The sequence below is a fragment of the Notolepis coatsorum genome (genome assembly GCF_963971535.1).
Source record: "Notolepis coatsorum genome assembly, chromosome: 20".
In the NCBI taxonomy this organism is placed as follows: domain Eukaryota; kingdom Metazoa; phylum Chordata; class Actinopteri; order Aulopiformes; family Paralepididae; genus Notolepis; species Notolepis coatsorum.
The window spans coordinates 20,297,835-20,313,705 of NC_140184.1; the positions used below are offsets into that span (position 1 = coordinate 20,297,835).

Consider the following 15,871-nt stretch of genomic DNA (forward strand, 5'->3'; position numbering starts at 1 on the left):
GGGCAAAATGGATAAACAGCAACTCAAGGGCAGTCGCTCAATCAGAGTTTGATTGGACGGTCACTTCTCCAATCAGATTTAGCAAATTGGATATCAATTTTTTAACAACCTCCTGGTCATGCAAAAAAGGTGCTTTTTTAGCGTATATAAGGCTGGGATGTTAGTTCCTTCTCCCATTTTCAAAGCATGTCTAATGCTTGTTGGTGGGAGTGACACTGAAACAGCATGACCCAATAAATGATAAAGGCTGCATTTATATAGAGATTTTATGCAAATCGCTTTACAATATGTTCCTCACACGTTTGATCCATTCACTCACATAATTCACACACCGATGGTGGAGGCAACCATGCAAGGTGCCAACCTGCTCATCGGGACACTTGCTCATTGCTCAAGGACACACACACTGCCCGGAAGGAGTGGGAATCGAACCGGGAACCTCCGGATTACCCGACGACTGCTCTACCTCCTGAACCATTGTCGGCGACCCTACATTTTTGGAAACGCTGCCAATAACTCATCCAGCTTTCAGCGAAATAGCCTAATTGTACACTCAAGGTGAAACAATTTTTTTTTAAATAAAAACACTGATGACAATTAAACGATGTCCTCAATCTCAGTGACTTGTTGGCATCTCTCAACCCACGGGTTGCCGTTTTGCTACCGAGGTAGAAAGCTGTGGGTGTAGTTTTTTCCAGTGTGATTTTAGCACACAGTCAGTTGTTCCCCTCAGGCAGTGAGCCTGTACATAATAACACTGCCACCCTTCTGCCTACAGGGCTGGAGAGATAGCAACAAGACAAGGACACACACACACACACACACACACACACACACACACACACACACACACACACACACACATGCACGCACACATCGACATATACATACAAACCAATCCCGGTTGAGAGTATGAGACAGAGCAAAGGATGAAACAGGTTCCAACGTATTACAGACTGTGAAATTGAGTGAGTGCTCACTGCTCACACTATTTGAGAGGGGGGGGGGGGGGGGGGGGGGGTCAGCTCTTATCCTTCACGGAGACCGTGTTAGAGAATGGACAAATAGCTGAGAGCTGCAGCAGAGACCGGTGGAACATGTGACTAAAGTATGGTGTGTGTGTGACAGCAGGAGGTGCAATTATGTTTTCTAGGAAAGTGATCGATGAATGACCACATTTCCTATATAGCACTTTTCTAGTCATAGGACTGGAAACAATGTAACATGTCTCCTTGCAACGTGGGGCGAAGAATGAACCATGGCTGTCATACACCGATATCAGGCGCCGGCACACAGCGGCTGAAAAGATGAGGATGATATCACCATTAACCCTTTCACTGCCACACAACAGAAGGTTAACCTTCTGTCGTGTGGCAGTGAAAGGGTTAACCGGATGTATTGTGACAGTGAAAGGGTTAACCTTCTGTGAATTGTCGCAGTGAAAGGGTTAACCGTTTTGGTAGTGAGGCAGTGAAAGGGTTAAAGAGAGGGATGATTAGTTGGCCTTGACATCAGGCCTGATTTACGAACCATGACCGCTTAGACATTAAAATACTGTGGCATTGCATTTCTTCCTATTTAGCAGGGTTTTTACGAACATGGAATATGCAAATGAGCAGAGCAGCAGCGTGGTCGTTTTAATTTCAGTGCCACTTTCTAAGATGCGTCTTACCACGGCATGGCAAGACATAGACAATAGCCATCCATTTCCAAAGGTACCATCTGTCAACTGTACGCACTGGTGACCGTGCCTAAAGACGAATGCGTGGATACATGAATCCGCGGTGGACTAAGGGACTGATGGAGGGACTGATGGGGGGACGTATGGAGGGACTGGAGGGACTGATGGAGGGACTGATGGAGGGACTGATGGAGGGACTGGAGGACTGATGGAGGGACTGATGGAGGGACTGGAGGACTGATGGAGGGACTGATGGAGGGACTGGAGGACTGATGGAGGGACTGATGGAGGGACTGGAGGACTGATGGAGGGACTGGAGGGACTGAAGGAGGGACTGGAGGACTGAAGGAGGGACTGGAGGACTGAAGGAGGGACTGGAGGGACTGATGGGGGACTGGAGGGACTGAAGGAGGGACTGGAGGGACTGATGGGGGGACTGATGGAGGGACTGATGGAGGGACTGGAGGACTGAAGGAGGGACTGGAGGGACTGAAGGAGGGACTGAAGGAGGGACTGGAGGGACTGATGGAGGGACTGATGGGGGACTGGAGGGACTGGAGGGACTGATGGAGGGACTGTAGGGACTGGAGGGACTGATGGAGGGACTGGAGGGACTGATGGAGGGACTGGAGGGACTGAAGGAGGGACTGGAGGGACTGATGGAGGGACTGATGGAGGGACTGGAGGGACTGATGGAGGGACTGGATGAGGGACTGGAGGAGGGACTGAAGGAGGGACTGAAGGAGGGACTGGAGGGACTGAAGGAGGGACTGATGGAGGGACTGGAGGAGGGACTGAAGGAGGGACTGAAGGAGGGACTGGAGGGACTGAAGGAGGGACTGAAGGAGGGACTGGAGGAGGGACTGGAGGGACTGATGGAGGGACTGGAGGAGGGACTGAAGGAGGGACTGAAGGAGGGACTGGAGGGACTGAAGGAGGGACTGGAGGGACTGAAGGAAGGACTGAAGGAGGGACTGATGGGACTGATGGAGGGACTGGAGGGACTGGAGGGACTGAAGGAGGGACTGGAGGGACTGGAGGGACTGAAGGAGGGACTGGAGGGACTGATGGAGGGACTGGAGGGACTGAAGGAAGGACTGAAGGAGGGACTGGAGGGACTGATGGAGGGACTGGAGGGACTGATGGAGGGACTGATGGAGGGACTGATGGAGGGACTGATGGAGGGACTGATGGAGGGACTGATAGAAAGCACACTGGAGTGGAGAACCTAACCTGCAGCATGTGTGCTGCTGAAATTAGCCAGAGGAAAAAGGTTGGTCACTGCTGTCACAATCATGGCGAGAGCCGCCATTTCTCTACCACTCTGTCTGTACTGCCTGCCATGTCCTAACCTCTGTTCTCCCTGTGCCCAGGACCACCACTCTCGGCCGACGCCGTCTCCTGACGTACTACCTGCCTGGACATTCCTGAGGAACTCTAGCAAGAGTCACTACTCGTCCAAAGTCGCACATTCTTGTATATTCTCTACTGCCTTGTCTGCTTAGTACCCAAAGGAATTAAAACCTACTTAAAATGCTCCATTCTCTCTCTCCCTGTGTTCTGCTATTGGGCTCTGCCACCGCTGCCCTAACAACTGCAGGGATTTCTTTGCTTATTTTAACCCTTTTCACTACCACACTACAGAAGGTTAACCCATTCACTACCACACTACAGAAGGTTAACCCATTCACTACCACATTACAGAAGGTTAACCCATTCACTACCACACTACAGAAGGTTAACCCATTCACTACCACACTACAGAAGGTTAACCCATTCACTACCACACTACAGAAGGTTAACCCATTCACTACCACACTACAGAAGGTTAACCCATTCACTAACACACTACAGAAGGTTAACCCATTCACTACCACACTACAGAAGGTTAACCCATTCACTACCACACTACAGAAGGTTAACCCTTTCACTACCACACTACATAAGGTTAACACATTCACTACCACACTACAGAAGGTTAACCCATTCACTACCACACTACAGAAGGTTAACCCTTTCACTACCACACTACATAAGGTTAACACATGCACTACCACACTACAGAAGGTTAACCCTTTCACTACTACACTACAGAAGGTTAACCCTTGCACTACCACTACTACCCACACATCCATCTCCTTCTCTACTCACATAAAACACCTGCAGGCCAAAGTCAAAGCTTGTCTGAGCTTCCTGTACCGCAATAAAGCTTCTTTCACCCGCTCGGCCCAATACACTCTTGTCAAGATGACCATCCTCCCTATATTTGACTATGGCGACACCAGCAACTTCATCAAACTCACCATCCCCAAAGCCTGCACGGTTTCTGGCCGCCATGCCTTCCGATTTGCTGCTGCATCTGACTGGAACACCTTACAAAACACCCCTAAACTCACTGCCCTCACATCACTCACTGCTTTTAAACAAAATCGGCAACAGATCATAACCGACTGTTGCACCTGCTGACTGCCTCCTAATCGCACGCATAGCCCTCAGACTCTTCTCTCCTCGCTCTAGGCCCCCTCACCTCCCTCCCTCCTTCTCCCCCTTTCGTCTCTCTCTCTCCCTCTGGTTATCACTCTCCCTGTCTCTTTTTCCCTCTCTCTCTTTCCTTCTCTCTCCCTTATTTATTGTAATATTCCTTGTATACTATTGCTACTGTAATTTGTTATTTGATTTACTTGTATGCATGTACATAACCTTGTTTTTGTTCTTACTTGCTTGCCTGGGTAAATAAAGGTTTAATAAAAAAGAAAAACAAATACAGAAGGTTAACCCTTTCACTACAACACTACAACATGGTTAACCTGTTCACTGCCACACTACAGAAGGTTAACCATTTCATTACCACACTAAAGACATTGTGGTAGTGAAAGGTAAACCTTCTGTAGTATGGTAGTGGAAGGGTTAAGCTTGGACCAGCTCTATACAGTGGCTAGCTCTGTTGGCTGGTTAGTTGGTCCACACAAGTGTCCCCACTCCCTAGTGGCCACAGTTTCTGCCCTTGGAAGCTGAAAATGGGCATGGAGGTCAAGTATCTGTGTCAGTGGATGCACGTATGTGGTCGCTAGACTAAGAGGGGCACAGAGGATGCTGTGGAAGCAGAGGATGCAGATCACTACTCACTACTCATCAATACTCACGACGACAGACATTATTGCCCTACTTATAGACAATCACTCTGCTCTGGACTGTGACACCACGTTTACACACTTCACCCAGTGGAGTGAGGACAACCATCTTCACCTCAATGTCAGCAAGACAGAGGAGATGATAATTGCCCCCCTCACCTTAGCATCAATAACCAAACAGTGGAAATGGTCGGCAGTTTCAAACACCTTAGAGTGACACTGGTACACTGACACAATAGACTCAGCTTCGACCAGCAAACTAATGACAGACAAAAAGGAGGCACCATCCTCAAGCTTTTTTTTGTATCTACTTTTTCTCCCCATTTTCTATTTTTCTCCCTTCCCCAATTTCGTATTGTCCAAATTCTACCCTCCCCTGTCTCGAACGCTGTTAGGTCATGCCTCCCACAAGCCGGCTGCAATGTGGACGAAGCCTTGCATCACGTGTCCCCTCCGGTACACGAGGAGGCAGCCGCCGCATATTTTCACCTGCACAGCGCGATCTCTCAGCGGCGAGGGTCTGCGTGGGAGGGACACGCCGCCCCCGTCGCTTCCTGATTCTAATGCGCAGGCGCACCAACCGACCTGTAGGAGTCGCTGTCCACCGCGTCCGATCCCCACCCACCAGCTTCCCATCCCCTAATACTGCCAATTGTATTAGTATGAACAACCAGCCAAGCTGGTAGCAATGCCGAGAGCTGGGCTCGAACCCAGCATCTCCTGCGTTGGTGGCGAGCGCCTTGCCCTCTGCGCCACCTAGCCGCCTACCATCCTCAAGCTTAAAGGACTCTATGTTGCCCCCCATCTCCTCCTATTGTTGTACCAGAGCATTATTCAGCCCATCCTCATGTACTGTTCCACATGTTTCTTTAACTTAATATCAGTTACTAACTGGGCCAAACTCACATGCTTAACCAACACCACTGACAGGGTAATTGGTCTTCCCACATGCAACCTTGCAGAGCTAAACAATATGGCCATTGCACGCATTGCAACCTCAATAGAACAGGACACTGAATCCCCACCCTACTGTCCTCCTGGCGCAGCTACACAACACTAAGGTACAGAAGGACTTGCTTTGGGAAAAGCCTGATCCCTGCAGCCTTAGACAAATGGTGTATACTGCTGTCTGTCATTGTATGTTGTTACTGTGTTCTGTTGTATGTACTATTTGAAACTGATGTTGTATGAGATAAGAGATAAGATATTCCTTTATTGATCCCCTTGGGGAAATCCAGGCATCATAGCCTGATAGAAGACATGATACCGGTCATAGAAAACTAATATAGTAGGCTACAGTGGAGAAGTAAAAATAGAATACAAATAGGCAGTGTAAACAATATAACAATATAATTAACTCTGGACATGCGCATATGCTGTTGTCAGATGAATAGTGATGTGAAAAGGTCTAAATCTAAGTCTATTGCGGATTCAAGCTTGTTGTTGTTGGTCAAGGTCATTTTTGAGCAAATACTGTACAATAACAAGAGAATCACATGGCTTGGGAGTCTGTGGCATGATTAATGAATATAGAATATATAGATTAGATATACAGTCTAAATAGTTAGAATAACTTCCTAGCTGACATATTCCACCATGCTGATGATATCTCCTCCTAATAATGCCAACGACTGCTGCCTGCTTTTAGTGCCTGACATTAAGTTATCGGCAGCCTTTTCACAGATTTTAAATAACAAACGTAATTAAAGGTGCTGCAACCACCTTCCTCCAACGGTGATAACTCACCCACACCATGACACGCATAAATATACAATTACAGTGGCTCAGGAGGTAGAGCGGTCGTCTTGTAATCAGAAGGTTCCCGGTTCGATTCTGGCTCCTCTCGGCAGCATGTCGAAGTGTCCTTGAGCAAGACACTGAACCCCCAACTGCTCCTGACGAGCAGGTTGGCACCTTGCATGGTTGTCTCCACCATCGGTGTGGGAATGAGTGAATGTGAGGCATAAGCTGTGAAGTGCTTTGGATAAATGCACTATATAAATGCAATCCATAAACTATGCACTAAATCAAACATGCATATTGCAAAGGCCCCCTTTACTCACTTTCACCACGGCAAACCACTGCGGCACCTTAGTAAATCTGTACAGGCATGATTTAACTCATTATCGCTAATAAAACACAAGTAAATCCTCAGTAAATCTGGCCCTTAGGGTATGGGGATTCTCTAGAACTGTGTGTGTGTGTGTGTGTGTGTGTGTGTGTGTGTGTGTGTGTGTGTGTGTGTGTGTGTGTGTGTGTGTGTGTGTGTGTGTGTGTGTGTGTGTGTGTGTGTGTGTGTGTGTGTGTGTGTGTGTGTGTGTGTGTGTGTGTGTGTATTGGCGTGACTGCATGCTATTGGAGTGACTGCATGCTCTTATATATGCATGACAACGTGCAAGGAAGCACGCATGAGCACACAAACGCACACTCACACAAGAGAACACGGACACTGACGTCATAAACTGCTTACATATTCAGATTGGCACATCCTCCATACTGTACAGCATACAGGAGTGAAATGCTGAGTGTCTTGGTGCCTCTGCCTTGTAGCAGCGACATCAATAAAATAGGACAAAGAAATAAAGAAATAGCATAAAAAAGCAGCAGAAACCTGATAAAATCATACTACTGTAATTCACAATGCACTAATTTACTTTAATACTTTAATACATGAATGTACAATAAACACAGTGTGGATGTAGTGTGTGCAAAGTGGCAATGAAACAGTGATAGAGTAGCTCTACAGCGTCTAGTCTACACTATAAGATAACACTCACAGCATGAGTGTAGTGTGTGCAAAGCAGTGGCAGCAGGGACGTGCACAGGACTTTAGAGGGGCAGGTGCTCAAAGGCTGAAAAGGGCACTACACTTGTGTGTATATATTAACCGAGAGCGCGTGTAGCGCGCGAGCACGATTTTTAAGGGCCCTTTTCGGGCGGAGGGCCCCCTTTTTATGCTTTTTTGGGGGGTTTTGGTGATCAAATATTGAATATTGAACTATAATAATCAGTGCAGGAGCTCACTTATCCTTGAAAGACACTTTTATCACTGACTTAAAAGGCCCATACATCTCCATAAATGTCCAGGGGGGAGGGAATAAGTGCCCTACAGCCCCAAGAAGTGCTGTATATTCTGTATTGTTTAATATAAATGCATTTTTTATTCCAATCCCGATTTGTATTTGAGATTCCCAAATCCCATCGGACTTGACTTCTTCGTGTCCCTCAGTGAGTGTAATACCAGCATTCAACTGTATGCGCCACAGCGGTTTCTATCATCATCATCATCATCACCACCCACGCTATGCATAAAATATATAGGTCCGCGGAGGAGGCCGTGCAAACTGCAATGGAATATGGGGCATCTCTCTCTCTGTCCCTAATATTTTTATTCTATCCTGACATTTTTCAGTTGGAAGGGCAGTCTATATGCGTAACGGTCAAATTTTTTTTTTTTTTTTTTTTTTCAAAAAGGGCACTTTTTTGATGAGGCTCAAAAAGGCAGGTGCTCAGGCACCCCTTGGCCTCTATGTGTGCACGTGCCTGAGTGGCAGAAACAACTGTCAAGATAGCACTAAACTACAATACAACAATCACAGTCTGGATGTAGTGTAGCAGCCGAAAAACAACGATCAAGTAACACCAAGTTATAATAATCACAGTATAATAAACACAGTATATGGGTGGCAGCAGAAACACAACATATGTCACTAAAAGTTGTAATACAATAGTCACAGTATTGTCTCAGTATTGACTCAGGCAGGCAGCAGGATGTTATTTGTTCATGAGCCTTACTGCCTGGGAGGGAAACACTGTCCTGCAGCCTGCTGGCCCTGGTCCTGAGACTCTGCAATATTAGGTATAATGTTTTTCAAAGTAATTGAAGTAGGCCTATTATTGTCCACAGATTAAAAAAAACATTGGCATCATTGTTGATAATAGCAGCCAATAAAAATGGTGACCTAAAACATTTTTGAGTGAGCGCATTGTGGTCGAGCAAAATGGAGTCACCAGAACAGGCTATTATTCACACAGGACTTTATATTAATTACATGGGGACCTTCTGGAATTGAGAATGACTCCCCAATCTCTTTTACAAAGACACATGTCCAACAGGATATATATTTACAGGGGTGTCCTGATATTCAACTTGACTTCACATGCTCCTGGACAGTGGTGCAGTCGTAATATGGGCACTGGTGACACGTCACACGCCACGCGCACGCTCCCGCGCACGCGCATACATGTTCCCTCAGTTGCGCACAGAACAGATGATTATTATGCATAACAATGGAGATCAAGCAGCCCCCCACCTTCTCGTAGGTATCCTATTATTATGCAAAGTCTAGGTGAGAAGTGCCGGCCGCTGATGTGCAATTTGAGTAAAACTTTAAGTAGACGTACTTATCGCTGTGCTTTAAACTACTCTCTAACCATGGGAGCAAGTGAAAGCAGGGGGAAAAGGTGGAGTATATGAGAAAGACCTAACAGTACTAAACATCTCAAATACAGGGTTGATATATCTATTTTATGTGTATCTGCCAATTTCATGATTTTATATGTCTATTTTATGTGTAGGCCTATCAGTGACAATCAAACCGTAAACAAAGAGGCCTATTAATAATAATAATAATAATAATAATAAATCAAATTTATATAGCGCCTTTCATAGAACCCAAGGTCGCTTTACAATCAGGACAAAAAATAGGGCAAGGAAAGTAGGGGGGGAGGGGGATCCCTTAACTCTTTGCCCCGCCAAACCCGAGAAAAGTCGGGTTACGTCGCCAATCGTTGAGCGCCAAACCCGACTTTTCTTGGGTTTTTATCCTTTGATATTTTTCCTTTGATCCCCGTTCTAAACACTCGGCCGGAGCTCCCTGGGTATCCCTGGCACATCTGCCTACGTTGGAATTGCAATGACGATCGAATCTCGCCAGGTGGCAGTATCGCCTACCTTTTGAACTGGGATAGTTTAGTGTGGGGAGTGTCTGTCCTGATTCCTGTCTGTCCTGATTCCCTCTGAGGGGGAGGAGTTCTTGCAGAGCAATCGCTCAGAGATGTTCTCGCCTCAAACCTAACGTTTCCCGTATACACATTATACACGAGTAATCGTGATCGCGATGGGATCACTGGGATTATTCTTTTTGGAGTACCTTCTGGCTATATCGTATTTTACCGGACCTAAAACATGCTTTTGGTAACGATCGCAGTTTCGAGTTGAAACATCCCCCCCCCCCCCCCCCCCCTTGATGATTTTGTGAAGACACATATGTATATGGTATATACCTTTGATTTGGAAGTATTTGGGGTTTCAGGCGAGCAACACGAACGGTTTGGGCATAATGCTTATAACGCGTCATATCTCGCGATTTATGAAAAAAGACAGATTATTTAGGAAAGGGGCGATGTTTAGCATGGAATATCGCACAAACTACAGTATGTAGAAATTAACTGGTTAGTCAGTCTTGGACTATAAACAATGCCTGTCAAATGAGCCATACTATTGTCTCCATAGCTATAATACAGAACACACAATGGATCCGCAAACATCGCTAAAATGGTCAATAACGCTGGCGGCATTGAGTCAAGATGGGAAAAGAGTGTGGCGGTCAATGAGTTAAAATGTTAGATCCTAATGTGAAAAATTATGTGATTTAATCTATGCCATATTTTGAATTTGTCTATTTTGCTGCTGTCTATTTTATGCAAAATGCCTAATTCTATTCTATTCTGCACTTTATGCATTGCTTTGCATCTGCCAATTTTGTGCTCATTTTATGCCTTTTTATGTCTTTTTTACTGCTGTGAAGCTATTTGAGCTGCAATTCATGTATGAAAGGTGCTATACAAATAAAGTTTATTATTATTATTATTATTAGGGATGTCCGATATTATCGGCATACCGATATTATCGGCCGATATTGGCATTAAAATGTGATATTGGAAAATATCTGTATCGGTTTTCAAAAAAAGTTTTATTTTTTTACATTTCTATAACCTTTATTTACCCAGGCAAGCAAGTAAGAACAAATTCAGATTTTATTTATTGTCAAAAGTATGCATAATTAATGTTGTGTTAATTCCACAACAAGAGATATGTAATGTTAATTACCTGAAATTATTCCGTTTTTTTGGGGGGGGGAACCCTGCATATATCGGTATCGGTTGATATCGGTATCGGAAATTAAGAGTTGGACAATATCGGTATATCGGTATCGGTAAAAAAGCCAATATCGAACATCCCTAATTATTATTATTATTATTATTATTATTATTATTATTATTATTATTATTATTATTATTATTATTATTATTATTATTATTATTATTATTATTATTATTATTATTATTATTATTATTATATACATTTCTGGTAGCTGATATAGCCTCAGAATAATTATTAACAAGTACACTACTCAAGTAAAAGAAATTAAATATATAGGCTACTACAAAGCCAGTCTTGTGGCTGAAATGACTGGGATGTGCATTCATATTGGATTATTGGATCATCACATGGATGTCATCAGGGGACCTTGTCTTCACCAAAATACATCAGTTAATTTGCAAGTTTGTTGGCTACCTTACAATTGATAGACATAGGAGATTTGTATGGGATTATAATCAATCATGGGACAGCAAGCACATCTGATTTTTAGGTTTTCCAACCCGTCTCTTTCTTGGCTAGAAGTCTATACCATCATGGAGTGGGTGATGGCCTTGGCTACATTTTCTTGATTTTGTATTAATAATAGTCATACACTTCATTGAGCGCTGCTGATAATTATTCTGCTTAATTTGAGCTCACTTCCCGTGTTATCAAAGGCTTGTGGGCAGCACTGAACACCGGTCCCCTCGCCAATTGCGCACAATATGTATGCTCTGCCGTTGGCCAAATCTGCATGAATCTTGTGACGCGTAGGATTTTGATTGTGGTCACTGCATGTAGGCCCATATCTGAGTCCAGTCAAGTTGTTGCTCTGATGTATAGAATTGTTTAACAAAGGATACCGGTGGAGCAAATTAAGCAAGTGCCTGTTCCTGAGTTCACGCCACAAGGAAGCTGCGTCTCACTCTGTTCCCCTGAGTTCACTCCACAAGGAAGCTGCGTCTCACTCTGTTCCCCTGAGTTCACTCCACAAGGAAGCTGCATCTCACTCTGTTCCCCTGAGTTCACGCCACAAGGAAGCTGCGTCTCACTCTGTTCCCCTGAGTTCACTCCACAAGGAAGCTGCGTCTCACTCTGTTCCCCTGAGTTCACTCCACAAGGAAGCTGCGTCTCACTCTGTTCCCCTGAGTTCACTCCACAAGGAAGCTGCGTCTCACTCTGTTCCCCTGAGTTCACGCCACAAGGAAGCTGCGTCTCACTCTGTTCCCCTGAGTTCACTCCACAAGGAAGCTGCGTCTCACTCTGTTCCCCTGAGTTCACGCCACAAGGAAGCTGCGTCTCACTCTGTTCCCCTGAGTTCACTTCACCAGGAAGCTGCGTCTCACTCTGTTCCCCTGAGTTCACGCCACAAGGAAGCTGCGTCTCACTCTGTTCCCCTGAGTTCACTCCACAAGGAAGCTGCGTCTCACTCTGTTCCCCTGAGTTCACTCCACCAGGAAGCTGCGTCTCACTCTGTTCCCCTGAGTTCACTCCACAAGGAAGCTGCGTCTCACTCTGTTCCCCTGAGTTCACTCCACCAGGAAGCTGCGTCTCACTCTGTTCCCCTGAGTTCACTCCACAAGGAAGCTGCGTCTCACTCTGTTCCCCTGAGTTCACTCCACCAGGAAGCTGTGTCTCACTCTGTTCCCCTGAGTTCACTCCACAAGGAAGCTGTGTCTCACTCTGTTCCCCTGAGTTCACTCCACAAGGAAGCTGCGTCTCACTCTGTTCCCCTGAGTTCACGCCACAAGGAAGCTGCGTCTCACTCTGTTCCCCTCAGTTCACTCCACAAGGAAGCTGTGTCTCACTCTGTTCCCCTGAGTTCACGCCACAAGGAAGCTGCGTCTCACTCTGTTCCCCTGAGTTCACTCCACAAGGAAGCTGTGTCTCACTCTGTTCCCCTGAGTTCACGCCACAAGGAAGCTGTGTCTCACTCTGTTCCCCTGAGTTCACTCCACCAGGAAGCTGCGTCTCACTATGTTCCCCTGAGTTCACTCCACCAGGAAGCTGTGTCTCACTCTGTTCCCCTGAGTTCACGCCACAAGGAAGCTGTGTCTCACTCTGTTCCCCTGAGTTCACTCCACAAGGAAGCTGCGTCTCACTTTGTTCCCCTGAGTTCACTCCACAAGGAAGCTGCGTCTCACTCTGTTCCCCTGAGTTCACGCCACAAGGAAGCTGCGTCTCACTCTGTTCCCCTGAGTTCACTCCACAAGGAAGCTGCGTCTCACTCTGTTCCCCTGAGTTCACGCCACAAGGAAGCTGCGTCTCACTCTGTTCCCCTGAGTTCACGCCACAAGGAAGCTGCGTCTCACTCTGTTCCCCTGAGTTCACGCCACAAGGAAGCTGCGTCTCACTCTGTTCCCCTCAGTTCACTCCACAAGGAAGCTGTGTCTCACTCTGTTACCCTGAGTTCACGCCACAAGGAAGCTGCGTCTCACTCTGTTCCCCTGAGTTCACTCCACAAGGAAGCTGTGTCTCACTCTGTTCCCCTGAGTTCACGCCACAAGGAAGCTGTGTCTCACTCTGTTCCCCTGAGTTCACTCCACCAGGAAGCTGCGTCTCACTATGTTCCCCTGAGTTCACTCCACCAGGAAGCTGTGTCTCACTCTGTTCCCCTGAGTTCACGCCACAAGGAAGCTGTGTCTCACTCTGTTCCCCTGAGTTCACTCCACAAGGAAGCTGCGTCTCACTTTGTTCCCCTGAGTTCACTCCACAAGGAAGCTGCGTCTCACTCTGTTCCCCTGAGTTCACGCCACAAGGAAGCTGCGTCTCACTCTGTTCCCCTGAGTTCACTCCACAAGGAAGCTGCGTCTCACTCTGTTCCCCTGAGTTCACGCCACAAGGAAGCTGCGTCTCACTCTGTTCCCCTGAGTTCACGCCACAAGGAAGCTGCGTCTCACTCTGTTCCCCTGAGTTCACGCCACAAGGAAGCTGCGTCTCACTCTGTTCCCCTGAGTTCACACCACAAGGAAGCTGCGTCTCACTCTGTTCCCCTGAGTTCACTCCACAAGGAAGCTGCGTCTCACTCTGTTCCCCTGAGTTCACTCCACCAGGAAGCTGCGTCTCACTCTGTTCCCCTGAGTTCACGCCACAAGGAAGCTGCGTCTCACTCTGTTCGCCTCTGACTTTGCCTGCATCACCCCACCCAATAATAATTTTCTAAATTCGAAAAGCCCATCGAAAGCCCTGGGTCTCTTCTTTCATAGGACTCCACACACGTATGACAGCTTCCTTTATTTCCATCTAATTCATCCGGTTTCCGCCGGGATGCTCAGAGATATTTTTTAACTCATATTTCGCTAATGACACTTCAAATCATTGGTAAACAAACGTAGTGTTGAAAATATACACTTTGACTGCTGTTTTGATAGGGTTAGGGTATTTACTCTTGGCTACATAAAAAATTAAAAACACTACATTATTAATACGAACTGTATTGATCCATTTATGGCGTGGAATTATTGTCGAACGCTCAGGCTTAATTAAAAAAATATTATTTGAACTGGTGTATTTGAAACACTGTATAAATATTATTTTTTCTTCAATAAACTACTGAAAATGGCTTAGCAGCATCTTTGCAGGATCTTTGAATATGCAAATAGGCAACAAGCACTCATTGACATTTACCAGGAATTCCAAGTCAGCAGGTTATATTCTTTGAAGTCATGGTACATAATACTCAGCTTTCTGTGTATGCTGAAGCTACAGTAAAGGTGTCAAGTTACCACATATTGGACCACGAAAGGTACAAAGAAGCTCTCCCTCTCCAGGGGAATAATGTGGAAATGGTGACAAGTTCTAGACAATCAACTATATTTGTATATAAGTCATGCATCCAAGAGGAGTTAAAAATACATTTTGAGTGAAGGGGAACAGGATGAATGTATCCCTGCCTGTCCCTCTCTCCATACAGTATATCTATGGTATGATCATATTGGCTCCTTAACCCTTTCACTACCACACTACAGAAGGTCCCTTTCACTACCACACTACAGACGGTGAAAGGTTAGCCTTCTGTGGTGTGGTAGTTAAGGGTTAAAAGATGATGTAGGCGTAATTTTTTCATATCAGGTGGAGCTGAACGTAAAACGATTTTCTATAGAAATTAGTTGCATTCAGAGTCCTCAGCCGTGAGGCACTGCCGAGATAATCCCACTAATTACTGGCATGCTAATGATTTTCTGCTGCAGTCCATGCACCTGTCAATCAAATTGGGCGACCCAAACGAGCGCCGGGAAAATACTTTCATAACACTTTCATTGCCACTCTACCAAAAGGTTAACCCTTTCCCTGCGACAATACAGAAGGTTAACCCTTACACTGCCACACTACAGACGGTTAACCCTTTCACTGCCACATGACAGCAGGTTAGCCCTTTCACTACCACACGACAGAAGGTTAACCCTTTCACTACCACACTACAGACGGTTACCATCTGTAGTGTGGTAGTGAAAGGTTAACCTTCTGTCGTGTGGTAGTGAAAGGGTTAAATGTCTTTTCCAGCTGACAATGGCAATCTATCCTCCTCTGTGCACATGGCTTGCTGTCAGATGATGAATCAAATGCACACCAGTGACATTTTAAGAGAGCATGATCTGTGTGCATGTGCCTATGTACTGTATGTGTACATGTGTCTGTGATATTAGATATTGTGAGCAGTCCTGGCCGCCCTGGCCTGCTGCGTGGGTGTAAACACGTACCATGTGCATGAGCTGATCTCTCTCCTGGGTCGTATGCTCCGCCAACGCCACAACGCTGGCCAGGTAGTGATGAGCCGTCACCTCCTTCTCCATGGAGTCCTCCATCTGCTGGTTCAACAGGCCTATCCTCCACTGGGCCTTCCTGATGGGGGGGGGGGGGGGGGGGTGGAGAGAGGAGGAGGGATGACGACTAGGCTTTGAAACACATCTCCTC

The 15,871-nt window shown here is 46.1% G+C and overlaps 1 protein-coding gene across 1 annotated transcript in view; it reads right to left on the reverse strand.

The window, feature by feature from the left end:
- cep89 (centrosomal protein 89) overlaps window positions 1-15,871 on the reverse strand; it is a 371,884-nt gene that overhangs the window by 259,413 nt on the left and 96,600 nt on the right. Inside the window, exon 16 of the mRNA XM_084337069.1 lies at window positions 15,658-15,799. Within this exon, the coding sequence (XP_084193195.1) occupies window positions 15,658-15,799 (142 nt within the window). The remainder of the gene's footprint in view (window positions 1-15,657; window positions 15,800-15,871) is intronic.